The 25790-nt window shown below is 54.3% G+C and overlaps 1 protein-coding gene across 1 annotated transcript in view; it reads left to right on the top strand.

Moving 5' to 3' along the window:
* IGSF21 (immunoglobin superfamily member 21) overlaps positions 1-25790 on the top strand; it is a 240475-nt gene that overhangs the window by 92813 nt on the left and 121872 nt on the right. The window contains exon 2 of the mRNA XM_072751042.1: positions 9622-9734. Coding sequence (XP_072607143.1) covers positions 9622-9734 — 113 coding nt within the window. The remainder of the gene's footprint in view (positions 1-9621; positions 9735-25790) is intronic.

Genomic DNA, 25790 nt, shown 5'->3' with positions numbered 1-25790 from the left:
GTAATTGTTTTGTTGTAATAATATTTATTACGATAGTAATTATGCGGCACAGGGAGCCCAGGGAGGCTGTCGTCAGTGCCACACTATGGTATTTATCTTCATGAGATGGGGTGACCTCCTTTCTTCATGAGTGCTGGTGCATGGAGCTCCCTATCACATGGAGATAAATCCCAGCCCCACAGAGAGAGGAGGGTGTCATCAGGAATTTATGTGACCCCGACTCCCATCATCTACCCCAGCAGGGTCTTAAATCCAGCTGGTGGAATTGCTGCTACCACCTGACTGTCTGTCTGCCCCAGGAACGTCTTGGGAATCTAGGCTGATTCTCCCAAGGGAGTGGGGTCCATGAGTCCCTGCATCACTTCCGCACTCATACCCACAGAAGGAGGTGAGACACTGTCCCTGCCCGCCCTCAGGGAGCTCCTAGTCTGATGGCGGTGCAGCCCCTGCCTCTGATATAGAAGTCACAGTGCATGGCCTTTGATTCTTCTGTAGCTACTTTACATCAAAAAGTGATGGTTTGAGTGACACCAAACCGGCATTTTCAGACTAAGGTAAATGTCCGGAGCTGGGATCAGGGGACTGTGCACGTTAGGGTTGCGATAGAACAAATTCATCCATCCAGGCTTGGGTCTCTCACTGCCCTGGAAACGGTCTCAGACACATCTCCCTGGCCTTCCTAGCATCATCTGCTGGCTTTGAACTTGAATATGGCCTCAGCTGCCTGCCAGTCATCCTGCTGTCCCTTGTGGAGGTGTTATGTCCTGCTGATCTTGCCTGGTGTCTGACCCTGCGCACCCAGAGCAAGGTTTCCAGGTCCTTGTGGGCGCTTGACCCTCCGACTCACCCCTGTCTTCAACTTACTTGCCATTTGAGAGCAATGGGCAGGGGGCTCCTGTGGGAGGGATGGCAAAGGAGTACCAGGTTCAGAATCAGAGGGCTGGCCTGCCAAGCCTGCCTCCGTGTGATCACGAGGAAGTCATTCTGTATCCCAGCGCCTCCATCTCCTCACCTGTACAATGGGGACACTGACCCACAGGGCTACCATGGTGATCAGTGAGCTAATATTTACAGGTATCCTTTGAAAATCACCAAGCACTAATCACATGTATTTGCTCAGCTTTTGGTGCCTTCAACACATATGTATGGCAATTCCTATTGAAATGCCAGGAACTGGGATCCCTGGGTGGCTCAGTGGTTTGGCGCCTGCCTTCAGCCCAGGGCATGATCCTGGAGTCCCTGGATCGAGTCCCACATTGGGCTCCCTGCATGGAGCCTGCTTCTCCCTCTGCCCACGTCTCTGCCTCTCTCTCTGTGTCTCTCATAAATAAATAAATAAAATCTTTAAAAAAAAATTAAAAAATGCCAGGAACTGTTCTAGTTTCTAGGGATAAAGTCATGGTTTAAAAAAACACACACACAAGTGAAGGACTTCTGGTGTGACGTGATGAAGACCAGCCTCCCTTTATCTCCCACTCATATGACTGTGAGACCTGGACAGAATGTGTGGACACCTATGTGGAAAATCAGAGACATAAACACTAGCAGGTGGCTCGGGGAAAGAACACCAGGATTTGAAGTGCCCTGGAAAGAATGAGTATAAACAAGTCTATAAACCAGACTCTCACAGGGTAATACTCAAAATGTCCGAGATACAAACTAAAATCACTTGATACAGAAAGAACCATGAAAATCTCAATTCACACAAGGAGACAATCAGCAGTGATGAGGTGACACCGGTGTTGGAATGATCTGACAAGGACTCTGGAGTGGCTTTTATTTATTTATTTATTTATTTATTTATTTATTTATTTGGAGTAGCTTTTATATATATAAAAAAAAATACTTGGACAGGCAATCACAAATAGTCTTGAAACAAATATTAAAATAGAAATGCTTGGCAAAAAAGTAGAAGGTAAAAAAGGAGAAGCGAATGGAAGCTCTAGAGCTGAAAAAATATAATAACTGAAAAAAAAAAAAAAAAAACACCTCACGGGATGGACTCCGTAGCAGGACAGAGATGACAGAGGAAAAGTCCATGAGCTTAAAGTTGATCAATAGAAATCATCCAGTCTGAATTCTGGAGGGGGAGGGAGGGACTGAAACACACGTGCATACACCAGGGCTCTGCTCTCGTGGAGCTTGGTTGGCTTTGGGGATAAGGGGAGGGAATATTGGTAGACAATAACCAAATCAGTATAAACCAAATAAATGTTTAAAAAAGAATAAAGAAGGGCAAAGAGCAAGACAATGACAGGGGTACTATTTTTTAAAGATAGAAAAGGCGCCTCCCTAAGGAGATGGCAGTTGAGCAGCAGAGCTGAGAGACTGAGCCAGGTAGGTATCGAGGGAAAGCTGTTCTGGGAGGCGGGACCAGCAAGTGCAAAGGCCCTGAGGTGGGGATATACTTGGAGTATTCGGGGAGGGGTAGGGTTCATTGTGGGTGGGTGGAGGAAAGGAGGAAGGGGAGGGGGCGAGATGAACTCAGAGAGGTGGGTTTGGGCAACGGTGGGGGAGCAAGGGCACAAGGGCACCGGTGGGGAGGCGTTGCGGTGGGCCAGCAATAAATGATTGCAGCTGGGCCCAGAGAGGTAGTAGTGCGGGGGTGAGGGAGTTGGGTAGAGACTGCCGTGCGTGCGGGTGTTCCCTTAGCCAAGTGGGGACCTGTTCGTCTGAGGTAGCTGCAGCATGCAAGGGTGCATGAAGCAGTAATGTGGTGTCCTACATTCCGGGTCCCTACCCCATCCGCTGCGAGGTCCCTGGTCACCACCGCTGGCAGCCAGGCTCCTAGAAGCAAGGGAGACAGGGCGCCTGCTCAGCACAGTGTTCCCAGGACAAGCAGGACATGGCTCAGAACGCAGCAGTAGCTCCGTCCCCCGACACCGAGCCTGCCAGTCCTGGCAGTCACCCTGCTCGTGTGGACACCCCCTTTCTGGGGCCCCGGGTCATGCTCTCTGCCGACCCAGTTGGTGTGTCTTACATCCACCCACTGCTCATTTCCTCTTTTGGACAGAGTCCCCCTGACTGGACCCCCCAGAGGCCCCTGGGTAGTCTAAGGGGGCACTGATGCCAGTCCAGGCAGATGTGGCCGGAGACACAGGTGCAGAAGGCACCTGAGTCCATGGAGAACCCTGGCCCTGGGCACATGCATCACATGCAGATGCAGAGACGAGCTGCTTGCACGAGGACCCTTCTGGGAACACCACCCCCTCTACCCACGGAACAGCCTAAGGCCCGGGCAGGGCTAATCTGTTCCTTCATCCGACAGAGACTCTGATTTAGGCCCTGCTGCGGGCACATGGGTGCCACGGCACCTAGATATGGTTCGTGGCAGCGGCCCTCAATACATCATTACAAGCCCTCTTCTGGGGCCTTAATGGGAGGGAGGAAGGGGGAATGTCGGGGACTGTGACAGCCTGGGGAGTCAGGAAAAGTCATCCGAGGAGGTGAGATTTCCATTAATCCTTGAAGGATGAACAGCAGCATCCCAAGCCAAGAGTGAGGGCTCGGGACAGGGGAGCACCAGTGCTAGGACCCAGCAGTGAGAGATGGGGTGCTCGTGAGGAACAGCAGGGCCTGGACGGGGAGCTGGAGCCCGGCGTGCACCAGACCCTCCTCCCCTGGGGAGGATGCAAGATGTTTCCTATGGAGCGACTGGCAGTTCTGAATGCCCCTAAGAAGGCCAGGGGTGTGCGTTCTAGAGAAAGCAGCCTGGCTGCTGGCAGAGGATGCTGGAAGGGCATGAACGGATGCAGGAAGTCCAAGCCAGACCCCAATCCGCAAGTTACTCCCTCTAGAACCCAAGTCTACTGAACCCATGTGGAGTCAGGCACCAGGATGGAGGAGATCAGATTCACTCCACCAGTCCTTGAGTTGGTCAAGGGAGGTGTGGTCACCCTCATTGTTGAACTAGGCAGAGAGGTTTAAGCAACGTACCAGGGCCATCCATGGGCCATGGGTGGGGGGGGGGCAGTAACTAGGGTGACCCCTGTGGTTTGGTTTGGTCGGTGTCGAAAGCCCCTGTCCTAGGAAATCCAGACTGAAACATCTGGTCACCCTAATATAACTTCTGTCTCCTTTCTCTACATCAAGGCAGGTCTGGACCCCTCCCATGGCAACCCTCGCTGGCCCATGGGGCCAGACGTGAGCTGGCTTTGTGGAAGCATCCCTTCTGAGCAGGGAAAGGGGAGCGGAGGAGCACTGGGAGATGACAAGGCGAGCTTCCGGGCCGAGGAACTATTTGTCATCACCTCGTTGGGGAGGGCACCTGGTTCCTAAATATTGCCTGCGATTTTGCTAAATGTATCTTAACGGGAGTGGTGTAAATGCTGTCAGAGATAGAGGGGAGAGTGATGGCCCCGTACGGGATAATGAACTGCTTAGTTAAGATGGATCCAGCTCCACTCCTGATCCTGCTTCTTGATACCGAGCTTGGGGTCCTTCACGCAAAAGGCTGATTGGTGGCAAATTTAATGCACAGAGAGACAGAGCTCGGTCTTTAGCTGGTGGCTGATTAATTGATGGATTCACTTGTCGGAGAAATGGTGTTGAGACGTACCAGGAAGGAAGGGGGCAAGAACCGGGCTCAGTTAAAATCTGACGTGGGATTGATTGGAGCTGGAAGGCCCTAAAAATCCAGTTCACTCCTCATTTTAGAGGCAAGGCCACTGAGGCCCAAAGAGGGGAACCAGAGCTGGTTGGCAGCACGGCTGAGACCAGAACTCACGTCTCGGAGGCTCTTCCGACTATGCTCACGGCCTCCTGGCTGGGGGATGAGCCTGTCTCCCCCAACCCCTACCTGCTGAGCTGCCCCTTCCCACCTGCCCGGACCTGGGCCGTAGCAGGAAGCAGGGAGGGGGCATGGATCCTGGGTCCTGCTCGCATCTCTTCTCTTCGGTTTTCTGTCCTCTGCCTCGGGGGAAGGATGCCACGTGGGTCTCCTGGCTCTGATCCCTGGTCACCTCTGACTCTCCTACCCCTTGACCAACTTCCAGATGTCAGACCCCACTCTTCCCACCATCTTTCCTCGGCTGGCCGGTGGGAAACGGGAAGGAATGGAGGTCTGGGAGGCCAGGAGGCCTGGTGCCAGCTTGCCCTGCCCAGGGACGCCTCCCCGTGTTGGCAGGGCTCGTGGGGAACGATACCCTAGAACATGCTTCACCTCCCTGGGATTTAGTCCCATGTCCACATTGCACATGGGGAAACTGAGTCCCTTGGAGGCCACACAACTTGCCCAGGTCACTGCTGAGTGGTGGAGCAAGAAACTTGAACCAGGTTAACTGGCTTCACATTGGTCGGAGGCCTGTGGGCGGGAGAAGCAAGGGAAGGGAGGGAGGAACTTTCGGAGAAGGATCCAGGGCAAGGCATTCAGAAGGCGAGGGAATTTGGTGAAACGGGAGCTGGAGCAGTGTTCGTCCGACCTAAAGGGGGACCTTTTCTGGTGTTTCTCTTTTGCAAAAGCCTCCTTGGCTACGAGCCCTCCCCGTCCCCTCCCGTGTGTGCGTCTGCGGTGGGGAAGGTGACTTCTCACCTGTGATCCAGGTGTTGATTGGCGCTGACGCCGGCCTCTCCTGGTACATCTCTCAGAAAATTGCCTTGTCACCTGCCTCTCCCCGCCACCCCCCGCCCCCACCGCCCGGCTAGTGGTCCTCCCTCCGGACCCGAGGTGATGCCCACACACCGCACGTCACCCGAGCCTTGTGCTGGCCTCGGGTAGGAAGCGGCGGCGCCTTGACGGAGCAGCACGCGTGGGGGGTGGCAGGATCGGCACCGCCTGCGCGTCGGAAAGCTCCGAAAGCAGCACTTGTCGAGTCTCATTTTCATACCCTACTGATACTAATGGAGCTCGCATTCCAGAAGGAGAGGCAGATGCGCAGACAACTACACTCCAGCGCGACGCACGCAGCGAGCGGCGCCGCGTCTCATGGGCTGTTGCCAGAGCTGGTGACTGCACAAATGGGAGCCTGGGCGCTGGGGCGGGGGGGGGGGGGGGCGGGAATGGGCCACACGCCCAGGGAGGAGGTTTTAGGCACCGTGTGGTGGCCAGAGCCCCTTCCTCAGCTCCCAGGGTGGCCAGGCGAGGAGCCCGCACCCCCAGCTCCCACCCCCAAGCAGGGGGACCTCGGGATGTGAGACACTTGTCTCCCGCCTGGGGTTAGGGACCCGTTCCTGGAGGAGGGGAGGCAGGCGGGACTCAGGGGCCTGCGGTGGGGTGAGCCGCTCCCTCAGCCCGGCACCTCCCCTTCGCCCCTGCCCTGGTCCTACTCATGCAAGATGCTGAGGCGAAGATGGGATCCAGAGTGGTTGCGGGGTTAGGAGGGAATTTCCTACCCTGGGCCACACTGAGTGAGCACCCCGAGCACACTCCCGCTTCGGGCGTGTGCCCACCTGGCGTTCTCTGTCCGCAGTGCCTTCCCTCTAGACACCTGCCTTCCCTCTGACCCCGTCAGAGAGGCCTCAAGGGCCACCCGGTCCAGAGCGGCCCCTGCCCCACCGTCCCTGTTGCTTTACCCTGGTCTGTTTTCTTTGTGGCATCTGTCACCACCTGCCGTATGTCCCCTCGTTCGCTTATTTGACTGTTGCCCCCTCTGCTGGAACGTCACCTTCGTGAGGGCAGGACTTGCCCCTTCTCGTTGCTGTGTCTCCGGTGCCTGGAGCAGTGCCCGGCACTGCGTAGATTCCAAATGATTTTTTTTTTTTTTTTTTTTTATGAAGGAAGGCAAGACAGGAAGCTGGAAGGAGAGAAGTCTTGAAGGGGAGGAGTGTGCTTAATTTTGTTCAGCGCAGGGTTGGTAATGAAATCTTGTCGCCTGCGGGACGCCTGGGTGGCTCAGTGGTGGAGTGTTGGCCTTTGGCTCAGGGCATGACCCCGGGGTCCTGGCATCGAGTCCCACATCGGGCTCCTGCATGGAGCCTGCTTCTCCCTCTGCCTGTGTCTCTGCCTCTCTGTGTGTGTCTCTCACGAATAAATAAATAAAATCTTAAAAAAAGAAAAAAAAGAAGTCTTGTTGCCTGAAACATCTATCAGAAGCTCCCTCTTCTCTACACACTCCAGGAAGTGTGGTCTAAAGGCATCAAAACCACTCTACTCAGGTGCCCACCTTCTAAATCTCCTCTTCGTGTGTCCCCTGTGACCCTGTCCCCACCCCCGCTGCCGTGCAGGGGGCTCTTCACAGCTCTCACCCTGCACGCCCCGGACATCTGCTACACCTTGTGGGGCTCCTAACACAACCACTGGTTGCCAGAACTTCGCTCGTCCCCCTGGTCCCCTCCGGAGTCACACCTATAATTCCCCCGTGGTTTGCCAACAAATGGCGACCCTGCAAGCTGGCACCTCCATCCCGCCCTGGCCCGCCTCACATGCACACACCATCTGCACCCAGGATTTACCCATCCCAGAGTGTGTCCTTCCCACCTCCTTCCGGTGGGAGGGGGCCCTTCTCTGGTCTTGAGCTCTCAGCCATCTGGCTTGTAGCTTCCGAGGTAAGACCCTGGGGGAGGGCAGCCGCCCGCCCCCCGCCAGACGGGTGAGCCAGGGGGTCTGCCCAGGGCTGGGAATGGCAGCAGGCAGGATCAGGTCCTGGGCTTCCGTCACGGCCCTCCAGCAGCGCGTCCCCCTCGTCCCCAGGGCTGGATGTGCAGTGTCCACCGCCCTGCCCTCCCCTCCCATCATCAGAGAGGCTGTGTATAGCGTGGCGGTCCGAACGGATCAGCAGGCTGGGCTTCAGTCCCAGCTGTGTCACTGACAGCTGTGTGACCCTGGTAGGTTACTTTGCCTCTCTGTTTCCCTATGGAAAGTGGGAATAATACTGCTTCCTCTCCCCTAGGATTGTCGGGACACTGAAATGAGTGTGTAATGAGCGCTTAGGCCAGCACCTGTCTCGGAGTAGGTGCCCTGGAAATGTGACCCATTATTACTACGTCCTGCTCAGGATTGGCTTGCCCAGAGTCCTCTCTGTCACTGGGCTCCTCGTTTGTCATGGTTTGGGACGCACCTGGGCTTGGGGACTTCCCTGATGGTCCAGACTGGAAAGTTTCCCTCCCCTGCACGGCCCCCACCTCCACCCGCCCACGGAGTGTGACCAGGTTGTGAGTCTGTCCCCAGACTGTGCATGCGTAGTAGACAGGGCCATGCTGGGACATCCTGCTCCCCGGGTCACCGCCCTGCTCAGAGCAGGTGGGAGCAAACTGAGGCTGAATGAATGACGAGAGCGGGAGGCAGAGATGTCCTTCCAGTTGGTTCCTGTCGCTGCTCTCAAGGACCACACAGGCTCTTCGGGGCTCCCTGGGAGTCTGACCTCCAGCCTAAGGTTGGGGCTCCCTAGAGGTGAACCTCCCGCCTTACTCCCCTTTCCCCGGCCTGTTGGGACCTGAAGGCTCGTACAACACAAGTCGATCCTGATTCCCGCTTCCAAATTGATCCTGAAGAGGTCAATTCTGGGTTGTTGTTTTTTTTTCTTTTCTTTAACCCCCGGGGAGTGTTGTAACTATTAAGCTCCAGGCAGGGGTCAGGCGCCTGAGCTCCGTGTGCTCAGGTTGCCTGCACAATTGAAATCCCTGAACCATCCTGGCTAGTTTTCTCATTAAGACAATCGGACTGGATTGATCCATCAGATCAATGGCTGGACATCAACCGACAGGAGGCCAATCAGATGGGCCCGGACGATCAGCCCAAGAATGAGGTCCCCTGCCGAGCCGGAGCGGGGCCTGGCCCTCTGGGATGGGGCTGCGGGAGGCGGCGGAGAGGGTCAGAGGCCTCACCAGGCTGGACTCCGGTGTGGAGACAGGAGTGTTTCCCCAGGGTGCGGCTTCCAGGTTAAGGGTGCCCGCTCCTGGGATTTCCGGGGGCTGCTGGTGGGTGAGACGCAGCCTCTGGTGCTTGCAGTGGTTTGGGCTCGTCCCTAGGCGGTCAGCTCGTAATCAGCCCTCCACCGGTGTGGGCTCGGGGTGGATCCCTCCCCCCTTGGGTGGCCCGGCATGTGAGATGGGAGATTCAGAGGCCCCTCAGGGAGCTCGTCCCCTTTCACCAGGAGTAATTTGGTTATGAGGCTGGGAACGGAGGAGTCCGGGGCCCTAGAATAGTTTCCCAGTGTGGGTTCCATGGGACCCTGGCTGCACCGGTTGCCGATGGGGCTTCAGGGATGCCTAAGAGGCCGGTAGTCACGTAGGTTTGGGAATGCCGGGTTAGATGGGTTATGGCACACTCCTTTCCCGTGGGGCTCAACTGGCCAATGCGTAGGGAGGCTCCGTGATAGGGAGGCGGGAGGGATAGTGTGTGACCGCAGGACTGTTGCCCTGGGACGACCTGTAGAAATACATTGAGGCATTTCCCCCAGCTGCCAGCGGGTCTTACTTTCAAGGGAAAATTGATGCCCAGAAGAAATGTTTCAGGACTGGAGGGACCCACAGGAGCCAGGGAGGTCCTCAGGGTGGAGAGGTCAATGAGAAGGAGGAAGGGAGCGATGAGCCCGGCACCAATCGCAGGGGCTCCAGTGCGAACGGCACCCCGGACAGCGGTGCCAGCCCGGACGGCGGTGCCAGCCCTCCCCCCACCCCGCCCCACTTGGCCCAACCTTTCTGATGCTCACATGCCCTCACCTCCGCTTTCTTTTGTTCCCGTAGGCTACCTGACTGTCAACATTGAGCCTCTCCCACCCGTGGTGGCTGGTGATGCCGTGACCTTGAAGTGTAACTTCAAGACCGATGGTCGCATGCGTGAGATCGTGTGGTACCGGGTAAGTCGCCGCAGTTGTCTCCTCCGCGCCACCAACCGGGGCTGGAGGTAGAGTCCCCGGAGCCCCTCTGGAGACCCTTGCAGGCTTGGCTGCGTCCTCCATCCTAACCCAGCTCTGTGTTGTTCTGTGCCCTCAGCCAGGTTCCCATCCTCTGCCCAACCCTCCTCCAAGACCACTTTGTTCCAGCTTTGGGGTCTCTCCCTCCTTCTGGTCTCCTCTGTGTCCCTGATATGCCCCTGTGCTCAGGAAACCCCAGCAGCACCAAGTAGGAGTCATGAAGAACCCCGTGGGGCCTGGGTGCTGTGTAACAACCAGGGAACATCAAAGGCTGCAATTCCAGGCATGAGGCTTTGGGTAATGTTCTTGGCAGAGCACAGAGCACTCCCCTGAAGGGAGTCAGGATCGACTTGTGTGGTACCAGCCTTCAGGTCCCAACAGGCCAGGGAAAGGGGAGTAAGGTGGGAGGTTCACCTCTAGGGAGCCCCAACATTAGGCTGGAGGTGAGACTCCCAGGGAGCCCCGAAGAGCCTGTGTAGTCCTTGAGAGCAGCAACAGGAACCAACTGGAAGGACATCTCTGCCTCCCGCTTTTTGTGCCTTCTTGAAACTAATTCCAGAGATGGTCCTCCTTCTACTTCGATTACGTGTAGGACTCTCGTGGTGTCTGGCACCTTGAGCTGGGTCCGAGGTGCAGGGCTCTTAGAGGCACACAGATGCCCACCTGTCCATGCCCGGCTGGTGGCAACAGGAGGACCGGCTTGGGTACTGGGCACAAGTGTTGGCCTTTTCAGGCGCTGATAGGAGCCTTCATGTGTCTCAACCGGGTACCCCAGCCTGGTGTCCCTTGGCCACAAGGGAGTCAGGCCTGGCCGGGCTCAGGAGAAGTTCAGGTTGGAATGGGCGTTGCAGTGCCACGCTCAGGTTCATGCAGAGCAAGGTGCAAGAGCAAGAGTTGGGGCAGAGAGCTCCCCTTCCACGATCGAAAGAAAACAGGGTTTGGCAACACTTTTCGGTGAGGTCCAGAGAGTAAATATCCTCCTCTCCCGGGGACCGTATGGTCTCTGTCACAACTCCTCGGCTCTGCTGTTATTGTGTGAAAACAGCCATAGACAATGTGTCACCGGGAGGCCATGGCTGGGCTCCAATCTGTATTCATGGACACTGGGACTTGAATTTCATATCATTTTTATATGTCATAAAATATTCTTCTTTTTATATATATATTGCAACCATTTTTAGAGAAGTAAAAAGCCATTCTTGGTTCGTGGGCTGTACAGAAAGAGGCTGTATGGGCTGATGTGGTCCACCGGCCATGGTCTGCCAACCCCTGATCTAAAACAATACTTCTCTAACCTCTGTCTGCTGCATTGCCCTTTCTTCAGATGAAACCGGGAGGTGACACAGTCGAGTGGAACTGCTCTGCATGGAGCGGATGGAGCGAGCAGGTGGGGGGTGCAGAGTGGGGAGTGGGGGGGGTAGCATTGGCAACCTGATGATCAAGCTTCTAGAACTGGTTCCTTTGCTCCTTCACACTCCCACCGCTTGCACAGGGTGATGCTGGGAAACCCTGTGTTAGAGGATCCCCCGGGGGGCACACTCACCACTCTGACCCGGCTCCCTGCTCCTCAATAGTCTTGCTCTGGCTCCAGCCTTGGTTGGACCATCCTGTCCTTGCTGGTCCTTCTTGCATTCTTGGCCTTTGATTCATCCTTTGCCGGTTTGTTGGCTGTGACTTGGGCTCCTTTTAACCAAAATCATCGTTCTCCATCTTAGCATTGTAGCCCCTCCCACTTAAAATCGCCTCTAGGGCCCCACCCCCCAGTACCCAAGCTCTCCCGGCAGCGGCCTGAGCCCCACAGGTGTGAACCTGACGTTCGACACCCCGCGGGGCCCCAAGTTTAGATGAGATTGCCATCCCGGATAGATCAACAGGCCTAGAGAAAGTCAAGGCCTATGTTAAACAGTGCCATGAACTGAATCACTAAGAGGCGTATTTACATGATATGGAAGCTGCTTGGCTGACACACTGCGAGCATCTCATTAGCACCTGGCAGAAGGACTGTGCTAAATTAACTGCAGCTCGCTGCTAACGATGGGACTGTCTCTCCCTCAACCATCCGTACATGGGATCGGAGTGAGGGGAAGTGAAAGACCCGCCCAGCTGGCAGACAGAAATACGGAGACCCAATGGGCACAGTTTATGGGGGCGATGGTGGGAGGGCGCTTGCACACAGGGAACTACCAGTGGACACCTCACTGCCTTGCCAGACCTCGAAGCAACTATCCTCACTCTGGTTGGAAAAGGGATTTCTGTGTCAGTGGTGAAAACCTGCCTGCAGAGGTGGCCGCCAGGGTGGGGGCAATGCCAGCGCCAGGCCCAGGTGTAAGAAACCAGAAGCCGGCTTCCGTGCGGCTCCACTCTGCGTCCCCTGAAGATGGGGGGAGAGGGCCGGGGCAGGACGAAGATGCCCAGCTCTTGGCTCAGACGTGGTCTTTCCCTCCCCTTCTCTGCTGCCAATGCTGAGAAATCCCCATCACCAGCCTCTCCGTCTCTCTCCACCGTAGCCTGCCTGCGATCATGTTGATTGCCTTGAAAATCAGTTGCATCTCTTACGGTGTCAGGCCCTGTGTATTGGGCTATGGTAGGCTGCACTAATTAATTTATTTTACTTCATTTCACATCCTTTGACTGCACGCCTCTGGAGTGGGGAGGGGGTATGCAGATGTATGCAAATCACATGCAAATCGCCCACCAGAGCCAAATGTTTGGGCCCTTGTGATTCTGTAGCTGGATTGAGGGAGCAGGCTCAGCTGACTTGGAAGTCTCCTTGGGACCAGGGGAACCTCGCATGCCCCATCTGGGATGGTGAGGATGGGGGAAACTGCAGGGAAGTGGTCCACGCTTGCCTGTTCTCTCTCTGCCTGTTGCCACTCTGGCCTTCCCCTCACTGATCGCCTCTTTTCCCAAGGAGCCAGCTGAAAGGAGAGAGATAAGAGCTTACCAAGATGGGGGCTGCAGGAACCAAGGCTCCTGGGTGGGGGGAGGAGGGCAGAGCTTCTAGAGGATGCAGGAGAAGCAGCAATGGGAGCCCCACTCTCCTGCAGTCAGACCCCCCCCAAGCAGAGAAGCCCCCCCAAACAAGGAGCTGCCCAGCACTGTTTGTTTTCTGTACGTCTGTTTGCTTCCCCAGCTTCCTTTGCCCGTCCTCTGTGAATGAGCTTACAGAGCCCAGCTTGGAAGGAAATGAATAGATTACACAGGCCCAGCCAGGGCTGTGTCTCCAATCTCTTTAGAAGGGAAAAGCAGGGCATTGTGGGGAGGCTGCCACTGCCCGCTCAGCCCAGTGGGCACAAAGTGGCCCAAGACGTGTACAGCCCAGCAGCCTCCCCTCTGGCCCTAAAGACATTATCTTAGCAGTGGAATCGTCCTGAGCTTTCAGAAATGTAATGAACGGATTGGATTCTTTGGGTGGATTAGTAGAGCTGATGAAATTGTCTGAAGCAAAAGGAGTCACTCCCTTGGGGCTAACAAGACCTCTGGCTGAACATTTGGGAAGGTCTTGCCATGTGGGTATCTTAGAGATGGGGTGGGGGCAGGGGATAGGAGGAGGTGCACCTTGGGCACTTTGCCCCATAGCCTGCCCAGTTTGTAGAAGAAAATGCCAGAACTATAGAAGAGGCTCAAGAAAATGTATACAAGGAGAGCCCCTGGGTCTGTGCTCTCCAGTGTGGCAGCCACTACTAGTCACATGTGGCTATTTAAATCTAAATTAAATTAAATCAAATTGAATTAAATCCGAAATCCATTGTCCTCAGTCAGAATAGCCGTATTTCAAGAGCTCACTAGCCACATGCAGTTGGTGGCTACCATATTGTATGGAGTAGGGATGCAATATTTCCATCATCACAGAAAGTTCTACAAGACAGCCCGCTCTAGATATTGGCAGTTTTTCTGAGACCTCTAGAATATACTGTGGTTTCCTGGCAAGGGAAGAACAGTGACTGCTCACAGAGCCAATTTTCCAGGCACGCTTATTCTAATGTGAAGTTGAAAAAAAATGAATTGTATTTGTTGTGTAACCTGCCATCATTAGACTGTGGGGGGGTGGGGGGTGAGAGGGATGGGCAGAGGGACCGTCATTCTCAGGAGACTTCTTTGAAGACAGAGAGATGTCGAGAGAGTTGTCAGGCACCTTATGTGCTGGGGATCCTGGTTATCTGTCAAAGCCCTGCTCATCCTCAGGATGCCTCACAGCCCTCCTCTCCATCTCCCCGTGCTTCCCCCACTGCTGCGTGGCTTCCTCTCCCAGGTTTGAGTTTCCGGGGACTGATGCTTTTTCCCTAGAAATATGCAGCCGTGGCTAAAAGAGCAGGGGTGCGACCCCATACTTGGACAGTAGGGGGAAGGTCACCGAAAAAGCAAACTGCCCTTCGCATAAAAGTCAGGACTTGGTTCTAGAAAACAAATGATTGATCCTATCCTTGGCTTCATCGTTTCTATCCATTCACATCTCTAACTGGGGGCTCATCTGGTAATGCTGCAAGTATGAATTACCACGTGCCAGACCCCGGATACGTGACTACCTTTCATTTCCACGTTGGCATTGTGAGGTCGTGTCTCTTGTTACGCCTACTTTCCGATGAAGAAACTGAGGCCATCCAAAGAGACCGTGTCTCAGTTCATGTTGCCTCCTCTGACGTCTGCAGAGTTCTAGACACTCCCTCCTCCATGATTGCTCTTTGCCGGTCTATACTCGGGCTCTTACCTACGTCTCCGCGTCTGTCAACTGGACGGTGAGCATCACAAGCACCAAGGCCAGGCCTTTTCCCCACCGTATCCACCACGTCTAGTGCCGAGTCACCTCTGTAAATGTTTGTTAAGTGAACAAATGAGGTATAAATGCAAATGCATGTGCTTGTTTTGACGGACCCATACCGCACAGCCCACTGGTATATCAGATGGGCGTGTGCGTGCCGCCGATGGTATCTGTCTGAGAGGGAGAGAGGGTCTCTGTATGCTCAAGGGGCTTTGTGGAGTGTGGGGGGGAAAAAGGAACATTTCTTATTAGGGAATACTGTCTAAACTCATTTATTTGGAGGTCACCTGCCCAGCAGGCAAAGCCAAAGGTCTGTTTATATCATAGAAATCCATTAAACAGCCACAGAGCATCATGGGAGTTTAACCTTTCATAGCAGTTTTTATCATCTTTCCTTTGTTTTGTCTCTTTCCTTCACAATCTGTTCCCAAGAGCTGTGCTGGGTCCAGGTTACAAGGCCACAGAAAAGAGAGCCACAGAGGAAGATAGAGAGAGGAGGAGACTGATCAACAATGTGATAATGCTCTGCTTTCAGCATCCGGTATCTTGCTTCTTTCACCTTGCGGGGAGCGTGCACCTGGGTGTTTGTTTTGTGGTACGAGGGCTTCCTTCATGATGCTACCTGGCTGGGGCGAGCTCTCACCCCAGGGCCCTCTGCTCGATGCCTCCGCAGTGGGGCTGTGGCCGCTCTGGCCCAGGAGGCTGGGAAGGATGAGATAGGAAGACAGACAGCTGAGGTGTCAGGATACTTGCATATGAGTTCAGGGTATGTGTCTGGGCAGTGACCTAACCTCTCTGCAGTCTAGCAACCTCATGTGGAATTAGGCATGAAAACACCTACAATTGTAGGCATCAACAGATAAGGTCTGCAGCCAAATAAGCCCAGGGCTTGACTCATTGTGGCACCTATTCAAAATGGTGGCCATTGTCCTAGCACGTGTCTTGGTAGCTTAAAGGGATGGAGAAAAGGAAATTATAAACTGAGAGTGGAAGATGTTTTCGGAAGATCACCAAGGATCATCGGATTCCTTGAATTGCATCCTCCCACCTACATTCCCGAGGCAGATAGGCGGAGACAACAATTTAAAATGGTATGTTCCTTGTGTCTATGTGGTTATGCTGGTGAACACGCCGGATTTTAGCTCATGGAAATGTCATCACACAGTTAAGCCATTGCAGTGGATCTTAGCTCTTCTCTCCCTGAAGCAAGAAGTCATTTCGAAATGGTTTTCCTGGCATTGGCTCTCTTTTAGTGTAAGTCCTTGACAATGCTTTGTTGTCTGAAACCAAAATAGAAAGTGATGAGCAGAAGGGGACATTACGGTCCAATGATGTCATCAAGGGTGAGAAGGCAGGTACACTCTTGGTGATGAGTAGAGACCAGACCTAAGTCCTGGAGAAGTGAGCCGGATGATGCCCCCGCCCCCCCACCTCCCGCCCCAGCCCCTCTGGCTTGGACCCAACCGGGCTGCTCTGTGTTCCTCCCCTGGACTCACATCCGGATCCTGACAGCTCCCGAATCTGGAAGAGGAAGGGAGTAAGAAAGACAAGACGCGTTCTTCACAGGACCAGAGCCAAGCTGGCCGGAGCTGCCTTATCCAGGCCTCCCTCCCTTGCCCCTGGCCTTTCAAAGGGGCAGCCTCTCTCCGATGAAGAATGCCCCATGCCCAATCTCACCTCCCCAGTTGAATAAGAGGAAAGTCGGTGTGCCAGGGAGTGGGCCTGCCAAAGGACAGCTGCTTATTGAAGAACTCTAACACATAAAGAGGAAGTAAGAATACATTTCCGCGTCTAGTTCCATTGCAATTTTTTTATGCCACGCTCAGGACGGGTTGGATGCATCCCAGACCCTCTGCACGGGGCTCCTCCTTCTGGGGGTGGAGTGATGGAGAAACCCGGGAGGCTCCCCCTAGAGGTCAGAGTGTGGGCTGCAGGCATTGCAGCCCCAATCCCAGGTCTTTGGCGGCACTTTGGCAGGAAACGGGTAGGAGCTGCCCACTGCAGCTGCTCCATGGAATGTCTATAAAAATATGCCAATAGCTGAGGTTAGGGACCTCAGGGCATTTTACTTTTAACCAGTTCCCTGGGTGATCGCAATGCGCTTGGCCCAGCCAGGGACCATGTGCTGGTACATGGGAAACTCTGATAGGAGCTAGCTGCTCCATTAGTTCAGCACGCAGTTACTGAGCAGGATGGTTCTGAGCACTGGGTGTGCATCAGGAAATAGGACACCAAGATCCTGAACTCCCAAAGTTTAGCTGGCTGGAGGAGGTGAAAAAAAGATAAACAGGGAAAATACCAGACAATGGTACTGTGCACCTGACAATGATGGGGCAAGTGCAGAGAGTTAAAATAGTCTGGTGGGATAGAAAGGGATTGAGTGGTCAGGAAAAGACTTGTTCAAGCTGAGACCTCAAAGGCAACAAGGAACCTGTCTTGCCAGGGGAAGGAGATGGAACATTCCGGGCAGAGGAGAGAAGTACATTGAAAGGAGCTATTCTGGGAACAAGCTTCATATGTTCAAAGAACAGAAAGAGAGTCCACCAGCAGGGCTCCGGGGTGCTGGGCCTGGGGTTACTCCAAGGGCAGCTTTGGAGGGTTTGGAACAGGGAAGTAACAGGATCTGGTTCACTTTATTAAAAGGTCACTTCTGGGAAGGGGATGGATTGTAAGGGAGACAAGACTAGAGTCTGAGAGACTGCGTGGAGCTTGTCACAGCAGTGACAAGCAAGGGGTGACAGTGGCTTGGGTAAGGACTAGGGTGGTGGCAGCGGAGTCGGTGGGAAGGAAAGTTCTGCTATGCCCTGCGGGTGGAATCTAACGGGCTTGCTAATGTGTTGGCGGGAAAAGGATTGAGGGTGACTCCTGGCTTTCAGGCTCCAGCAGGTAGGTGTGGGGAGGGTGCTATTCCCTGAGACCTGGAACACAGGAGGGGAGGAGAGGGCTGGCCGGGATTCTCTGCTAGCTGTGTCAAGTTCCAAGTCCCTCTAAGACATGGGGATGGAATTGTCAGAGCAGCCCCTGAGCCTACAAGTTGGGGGCTCTGGACTGAGGTCAGGACTGGAGATTTATATTTGGAGGCCACAGCTATGGATAGTGGGCCTGGACGAGGTGACAGGGCAGGGGGTGGGGAGAAAGGCAGGAGAAGAGCACTCAGCGCTGGGCCCTGGGGTGCTCAAAATTTAGAGATAGAGGGATGCCTGGGTTGTTCAGATGGTTAAACGTCTGCCTTTGGCCCAGCTCATAATCTCAGGGTCCTGAGATCAAGCCTCACATCATCATCGAGCTCCCTGCTCAGCGGGGAGCCTGCTTCTCCCCCTCCCTCTGCCTCTCCCCTTCACTTGTGCACGCGCTCTCTCTCTCTCTCAAATGAATAAATAAAATCTTAAAAAGGAAAAATTAGAGGTAGAAAAGTAGACCAGGGAAGAGGCTGAGAAGGAGCAACAAGCAGGATGTGAGGAAAGTGTGTACGTATCCCAGGTCCCAAGGGGGAAGAGCCGGCTGTGTCTAATGTGCCACAAGACGACTTAGGACAAGAACAAAGAAATGACCATGCATATGCGACATGGAGCCCACGGAGGGTCTGGACAAGGGCAGCCTCCTTGGAGTTAGCAGGGCAGAAGCAGACATTGAGGCTAGCGGTGGCTTGGCCTTGAGGTTTTGACGATTCAGTGGATTTGACCCTGATCTCCTGGACAAACTTTGGCCATAATATGAAGACTCGATCGCTTCTGTTGGGTCCCTCTCCATTTGTATGTCTTTCCTAAGCTACCAGCTACTTCATCTGTTCCAATCTTGCCCAGCCTTGCAGCCTGGGGGCATCCTTGTTCTCCTCTTGGAGAATGGGAAGGTGGCATCCCAGAGAGCTTGGGGGATCCCAGAGTAACTCAGCATTGCATGTGGTATTGGAGCAGAGATCCAGCTCTACCACCCAATTAACTCGGTGGCTTTCAGCTGAAAGCCATTCATACAACCTCCCCGAGGCTCTGCTCGGTGCCAAGCACGGTACCCAAGGCTGGAGACCAAAAGAGCCAGGTGGACGCAGTTACCCCAAGGGGAGAGCTTCCAGTCCCGCCAGCCTTCATTAAATCGTAAAGATGTTTCCTTATCTGGCCAACAGGCTTGATGGCCGTCCCCCAAGCATCTTACAGGGATTTGTGTGAAACAGAGGAGACGCCCTGCAGACAAGCTGCTTCCTTCACCCACAGAGCAGGGGAAAGAGGCTTCGCTTAGCTTACTAAATCCTCTCTTTGCGCCTGGCCAAACCTTTGTGAGGCCTCTGACCTCATTCACCGAGATGGAATTAAGAGATCCTCCTGTGAAGCTCCCCAGCATCTTGTACGTACTTCCATTAGAGAGATGTCACTTGGTATCTTACTTATTCATCTCGTTTTTGTGTCTGTGGCGGAGTTCTATTTATCTGCTTCTCCAGTATGTGCTGTGATGCTGGCAGACCCTGGGCCAGGATCCTTACATGGAGTCTTTGGATCCCCACGGAGTAGTTGGATAAGCTTCTGGGGCTTCTGCTTGAAACCCCGGAGCATATGTCCAAAATGTTGTACGTGGCTCTAGGGGGCGGAGAAAAGGGGCTGAATGTCCTCAGAGGGGTGTGTGACGTCCCCCTGCAAAGCTCAAGAACAGCGGCAGGTGTCCAGGTGCTCGTGAGTATGAAATGTGCAGGGCCTCCACCCTCGGGTCAGATGAGACCACACTCAGGACAGATCTAGGAGACCAAGGGGCTGCAAGGCTGCGTCGAAGAGCCCGTGGTCCATGAGCCCTCCGGGGACCTGGTGGGAAGAGGGTGCCATAGTCAGCCTTATGGGGGAAGAGCATCCGGCGGTTGGGCTCAGCCCAGAGGCCGCAGCATGGTCCATCTGGATGTGTGCACAGACGCCCTTGGACGGAGGAAGGGAGGAGGCCTGCTGTGGCAGCACGTCACTGTGCTTCCTGGCCCAAGGCGGGATGTTCTGACCAGAGAAATCCATCCTCTTTGGGGAATTAAGATCAAATTTCTGATATTGGCAATGAGACTGTTTCTCTGCCCGGAGGCTTTCATACAGGACTGATGAGAGCCCTTGGCTCCCAAACTACTGAGAGGGATACCCAAATAGCAAGATGTCCTATTGGGCCCCACTTGGACACCCCCAGCTATAAACCGTCACATCAGATGGTTGTGAAAGACACGGTAGGCTGGAAGACCCAAGACGAACATTTTGATGACTTGACTCCGTCTGGGGAGTCTGTCCTCACTTACCAAGTGCAAAGAAGAGACAAGAGCAGGGGACTGGGGCCAGACATCCTGCTGTGTGACCTTGAGCAAACCAGTTTCCCTCTCTGAGCCTCAGGATCTCCATCAGTAAAATAAAAGGGTGAAGTAGGAAGGTCTGTATAGAACATGCTGTCTCTTTCCCACCTTGCGACCAGCCTCCCTCCTTCCCTAAGAGGACGCTAAGCTGGGGAAGAGGCTGGCGCTCCCTGCCCAGGGTGCTCCTCATCGGAGGCGGAGAGGCTCTGAGCCAGTGGACGCTGGGAGCTATATTGAGCCCAGAGTGTGGTTTCAGCGGCATTGGCCTGCCTTAGCCCTGCTGGGTTTCAGCGACAAGGGGCTGACTTAACTTGTCGCAGAAGGATTAAAGGTGAACTGTGCTCCAGCACGCCTGGGATAGGAAGTAACGTGGCTGAAATGAGGGATGTTTCCGAGAACACCAGCCCGGGGTCTCGTCCTCAGCCCACCTCCTTGCCCATGGAAAGGGGACTGTGCCTTCTTACCAGGGGACTCAGAGACGCCCGTGGGCAGTCACACAGTCTCCCCGTTGCAGACGGGCAGAGCCTGGCACTGCTCCAAAACACACAGCTGATCGCTGATGAGAGCATGACTGCACTCCCACCTCTCGCCCCACCCTTCGCAAGAGCTTCCATCACCTTTAGGACAATGTGCAAGGTCACTGGCCCAGCACACTGGGTCCTTCGTGATTCAATCTCTGTTGGCTGATTTCTTCAGCAGTGCTTCCTGCCACGTTCCCAAGTGGGGCCCCCACCCGATCTTACGGCCTGTTTGCAGTCCCCGGACGGTGCCGATGCTCGTTCCCACCCCCGTGCTGATGCACACGCTGTATCATCCTGGGCCTGCTCCATCTGGCAAACTCCACTTGCTCACCAAGGTCAGCTACAAGGTCATTCCCAGAGACCTCCCCCTGCCCCATCTATTTTCCCCTTCCAGCCTCTTTCCCCATTCAACCCGTGACCAAGTTGAGTAAGATTCTCATAACAAGCCTCAAAATACTCACAAGTCTACCTCCTGACTTGACACCCTGGACTCAGGTGTTCATTAATGAGGCAGGTATTTCTTGCGCCCACTATGCACCAAGGACCGGGAACAGAGCACTGAGTAAGAACAACCTAACGACATGGCCATGTGTGTACGGCGCTTGCAGTTCAGCGGGGAAATGGGTGTTATGTGAAAGATTATCAAAGAAATGCTTTGAAATTGTGGTCATTGCCCCCCCCCCCCCAAAAAATAGGCTTGGTGTCTGGTAGCTGAGAGCTCACAAGGGGGTGATTAGTTGTAATAGTGGAATGTCTCTCTCTCTCCAGGAATATAACCCCTTTTGGTAAGGATCAGATGTCCTGTTTGTCTTTGTAGCCAAGCACATACCTAGAGAATGAATGAGTGAGTGAGTGAGTGAGTGGGCGAGTGAATGATGGCTTATGCGGTTCTGAAGGACACAGAAGTAAACTCTAAGCTGACGAGCTAACAAATATTCTATTAGAGCTTGTCAACAATAGATGGAGTGTCTTGGAGACTGGAGAGATCCCCCAGCCCTGCAAGTCTCTAAGCAAATGTTAGCGTGGTCACAGGTCAAAAATGCAATAGAAAGGATTTCTGGCTTGTGGGCCAAGTGAGCACAGGGCGGGACGACGCTGCCCACTCCAGCTCTGGAATTCTATGCTGTCTCAAGTCCAGCTGCCCAGCAAGGACATCACGACAAGGTTGGGATTGGAGTATCCACCCAACTTGGTGAGGTCCCACATGTGTTCCGGAAAGTTCTAGATTCCCCGGGAGAGGGGTGGATTATGGATGTTCTGAGAATCACACTCATGTGGGTGCCCCACCCTTGAGTGAGCCTTCAAAGCAGATGAAGCAGCAGACAGCTGGGAGCCAAAAAGAGGGGAAGAATGTGGAGGAAGTTGCTAAGACCAGATCCAGAAGACCACTGTGCAGCCCAGGCTCTTGTCGGCACCCCTCTGCCCATGTCACCCTGCCTGCTGCACATCAGGGAAGCGTCCCCATCACTCTCAGGATGGAAACCAGAATCTCTGCTGTGGCTGGAGGCTGTGCCCCCTGCCTCCTCTCCAGGCTGGTCTCCCCGTGCTCTCGGGAGGAAGAGGGTGACCTGGGGGAGGGCAGGACAGCCCCTGCAGCCTGAACACCATCGTTCCCATTTCGGAGCCTGGGATCCTGAGATTAGGCACAGTTGTGCTAGGGCAGAGTGACCGGTCATGCTTTGAACCCGGCTGCCTGACTCCAGAGCAACACTTTCTGGGATGCTCCACTGAAGGCCATAAATGCCATATTGGGGGTGGGAGGGATTTCCCCCCAGTGACAGGCAATCCCAGGGCTGGACCCTCAGAAGGTCTGAGCCCCCGGGGCCTGGGGAGCCTGTCCCTTCCCCATCATCACCATTAATGCCATCACTGTGGTACAGGGCAAGGCATGTCAGGGCTGTTCACAGTCACCCCTGTGAGTTCTCACAGAAACCGCTAGATGCCGGTACCATTGTGCACTTTAGGACTGAGGCTACCAAGGATCCAAGAGGTTAGGCACCTGGCCCCCAGCCTCAAGGACAATAAGATGGAGCGGGTTTGTACACCGGCCCATCTGACTTCCCCCACAGCTCGACCCTCCCCGTGCCAGGGCTGGTCCACAGAGCTGGCAAGGACCACCAGGATCCCCCTTGGGAAGCTCTGAGCACCCCACCCCTCCACAGGGAGAAGGCTGGCCAGGTGAGCCGAGTGGGCGGGAGCAGCCTGGGTCTGGCAGTTTGAGGCTGTCCTCATCGTGACACAGCCGAGGCCTGTCTGCAGAGCCATGCAGGGGCTGTCACCCTGGAAGGAGGACCCCAGGGAGAACAATTTCCACTTGCAGACATGATGCAGCAGCATGCTTCACCTACCCCGCGACAGACAGGTGTGTGCAGAGCACACAGGTGGAGCCCATCTCCCCCCGGGCTCTTCAGTCACGCAGGGCAGCTGCCCAAGTTCCTCTGGCAAATGCGGGGAAGTGTTTGGTGGTCCCATCCAGGACAAGGCCTTCTTTGAATCAGGTGCATAGCCCTTGGGAACCGTGTTCATAGGGAGACGGGCAGCCTGGAGCAGTGGGAGATCTGAATTGGAGACTCTTCTTCAAGAAATGAAATTTTTATTATTATTATTATTATTATTATTATTATTATTATTATCGTTTTGCAAGCAGTAGAGGAACGCAAATGAATCTAAACAAGTGTTGTCAAGTAGTGGTTCTTGGGGGACCTGCTTTAATGGTGATAATAATCATTTTAATTGGCACATTAATTATATGTGAGCAGGTGTTTCCAAAATAATTGAGGGTGTTGGAAAGCTGCTTATTTCCTGAAGTGGTTGAAACATTCCCCTTTGACCCTGTTTATTCTATGAATATCAAATCACGCAGGGAGACAGAGAGAAGTGAAGCCTGTCTGAATGCGTGCACGCTGACTTACTGAGGTTTCCAGGCCATTCCTTCTGGGATAGAACGAACTCCCATTGGAAACCCATGCAGGGTGCAGGCGCCACACAGAGGTGCTGTCCCTGGCTCACCCTCTGCCGGGAGAGACAGGATGTCACAGACGCACAGATGAGGCGCCCCCACCCCGGTCTGCAGCTGTTCTGGAAGGAGGAGGGGACCGAGGGTATGGGAAGCAGAGGAAGAACAGGTGCGAAGGCCCAGAGGACTGGCCCATTGGAATCCCATCAGGTGCTGGTGAAGGATGGGGGCCCCGGGCAGGGGGAGGAGGCTGCTGGCCGTCAGGGACTCAAGCAGGACGTGTCACGTCTGGGGTCTCGTGTAATGGAACTTGGGTTATAGCCACAGGGGGAGCATTTGAAGAATTTTAAGCAACAGAGCAGCAGAAGCCAATTTTACAAATCTCGGGACACCCCCCTACAGATATCTGAAAAGCATCTCAGACTTGACATGACCAAAGGAAAATTCTGGATTCCTCCAAATCCATTCCTCTCCATTCTTCCCCATCCCAGTAAATGGTGTCATCATCCACCAGGTTACTTAAGCCAACAACCTAGGGATCTCTCCTCCTCCTCCTTTCCTTTCGCTTCCCCTACCCCACCCTACAGCCCTCCCATCTTACCCATTCAGAGACATGCCCTAAATCCACTTGCTTCTTCCCACATCCTGGCCACCCTTCTCTTGCAGAGCATCACTCACCACCTAGAATTGGCAGCCCCCTAACTGCGCTCCGTTTCCAGTCTTATCCCTCCCAATGTCTACACAGCAGCCAGAGTGCCCTTTTATATATTTTTTAAGATTTTATTTATTCATTTGAGAGAGAGAGAGGGCATGAGCATGGGGAGCGGCAGAGGGAGAGAGAGAAGCAGACTCCCCGCTGAGCAGGGAGCCCGATGCGGGACTCGATCCCAGGACCCTGGGATCATGACCTGAGCTGAAGGCAGATACTTAACGGCTGAGCCACCCAGGTGCCCCCCAGAATGCCCTTTTAGAGACAGAACCAGGTCAAGTCATTCCGTAGCCTTTTTTTTTTTTTTAGATTTTTATTTTATTTATTCATGAGAGACACAGAGAGAGGCAGAGGGGGCCGCGGGGACCCCAGGATCACCCCTGAGGCACCACTTGGGCCCTGACCTCCTCCCCACTGCCACCTTCCACCACCGCAGCCTGGCTAGTGTTCTGTAAACACCCCCAAAAGGCCACGGCTCCTAAGGTCCAAGCCGACCCGATTCGATTCCTCGTGTACGAGACCTTGTGTCTGGTGGTGTCTCAAAGAAAAGCAGCCTGTGTCCCAAGGAAGGTGTGGACTGGAGGTGAAGAAGCCGCTGAGCCGAGGGTGCTGGAGGTTGAGATCGGAGGTCAGTCCCAGGCTCCCCGTCTGCCCCCGTCACCTCTGAGCCTCCCTATCGGCGTTTGTAAAACAGAAGGGCAGGGAGAGTAGCCCGCAGCCCAGTTTGCCTGGAACCGTCCCGACTGTGCCGGGCATCACCAGGGTAATTGTGAAGAGCAGCCCTCTGTCTGCTTCAAAAGTATCCTGGTTTGGATGACAAGTCACACCGTTGCCAGTTCGGCTTGCGGGAAGTACCTTTCCTTTTTTTAAAATTTTTCTTAAATATTTTTTATTTATTTATTCATGAGAGACACAGAGACACAGAGAGAGGCAGAGACACAGGCAGAGAGAGAAGCAGGCCCCATGCAGGGAGCCCGATGTGAGACTCGAACCCAGAACCCCGGGATCACGCCCTGGGCCGAAGGCAGGCTCTAAACTGCTGAGCCACCCAGGTGTCCCTGTACCTTCCCTGTGTTAGTGTTCACGATGGCCCTCTGGTCTCTGAGAACACAGGCTGTGGGACAGACTCAAGGACAGTGCCCCATGCATTGCCAGTGGTCCTTGGACACTGAGCATTGGTGGAAAAAGGGAGGGCGCCTAGCCGCCTGGACTAAGAGGGTGCGGACCTGAACGGCACCCTCCTCTCCCCTCCCAGCAGGGACAACGTGCTGTGATCCCACCCAGCTGTCAGGCTGAGACGGGACGGGGAGGGATGGCAGGTTTGAAGGGGTTGTTGCAAGGACCCTGGAGAGACCCCCCCCCCGCCCCGCATCTGAGAGCACGTGCTAGAGGGGGTCCAGCTGGAGGCCGGAGGGAAGTCCCTCAGTGGATCCCTCGGAGAAACCCAGCTGCACCGCTGGCCTAGTTTGCTCTTTCCAAACAGCTGCGTGCTCCCCATCGATTCGTCTTTCAATAAATATTTGTCAGGAACCCACCATGTCTCAGGCAGGGTGCTAGGCGCTGCTGTAGAAGTTCTGTCCTAGTGGAATAAAGGAAACTGGTGACGCTGGCATGTTTGTCTTTTACGCAGACATCTTACTGACGTGTCCATTCTCATAGGCTTTTTTTTTATTTCAATTTTTTGGATTTTTTAATATAATTTTTTAATATAATGCAATTATATTATCTGCAAATAATGGTAACGTTTCT

This window comes from Vulpes vulpes, chromosome 2 (assembly GCF_048418805.1).
Source record: "Vulpes vulpes isolate BD-2025 chromosome 2, VulVul3, whole genome shotgun sequence".
Taxonomy (NCBI): domain Eukaryota; kingdom Metazoa; phylum Chordata; class Mammalia; order Carnivora; family Canidae; genus Vulpes; species Vulpes vulpes.
This window is presented reverse-complemented; position numbering and strand designations above follow the sequence as displayed.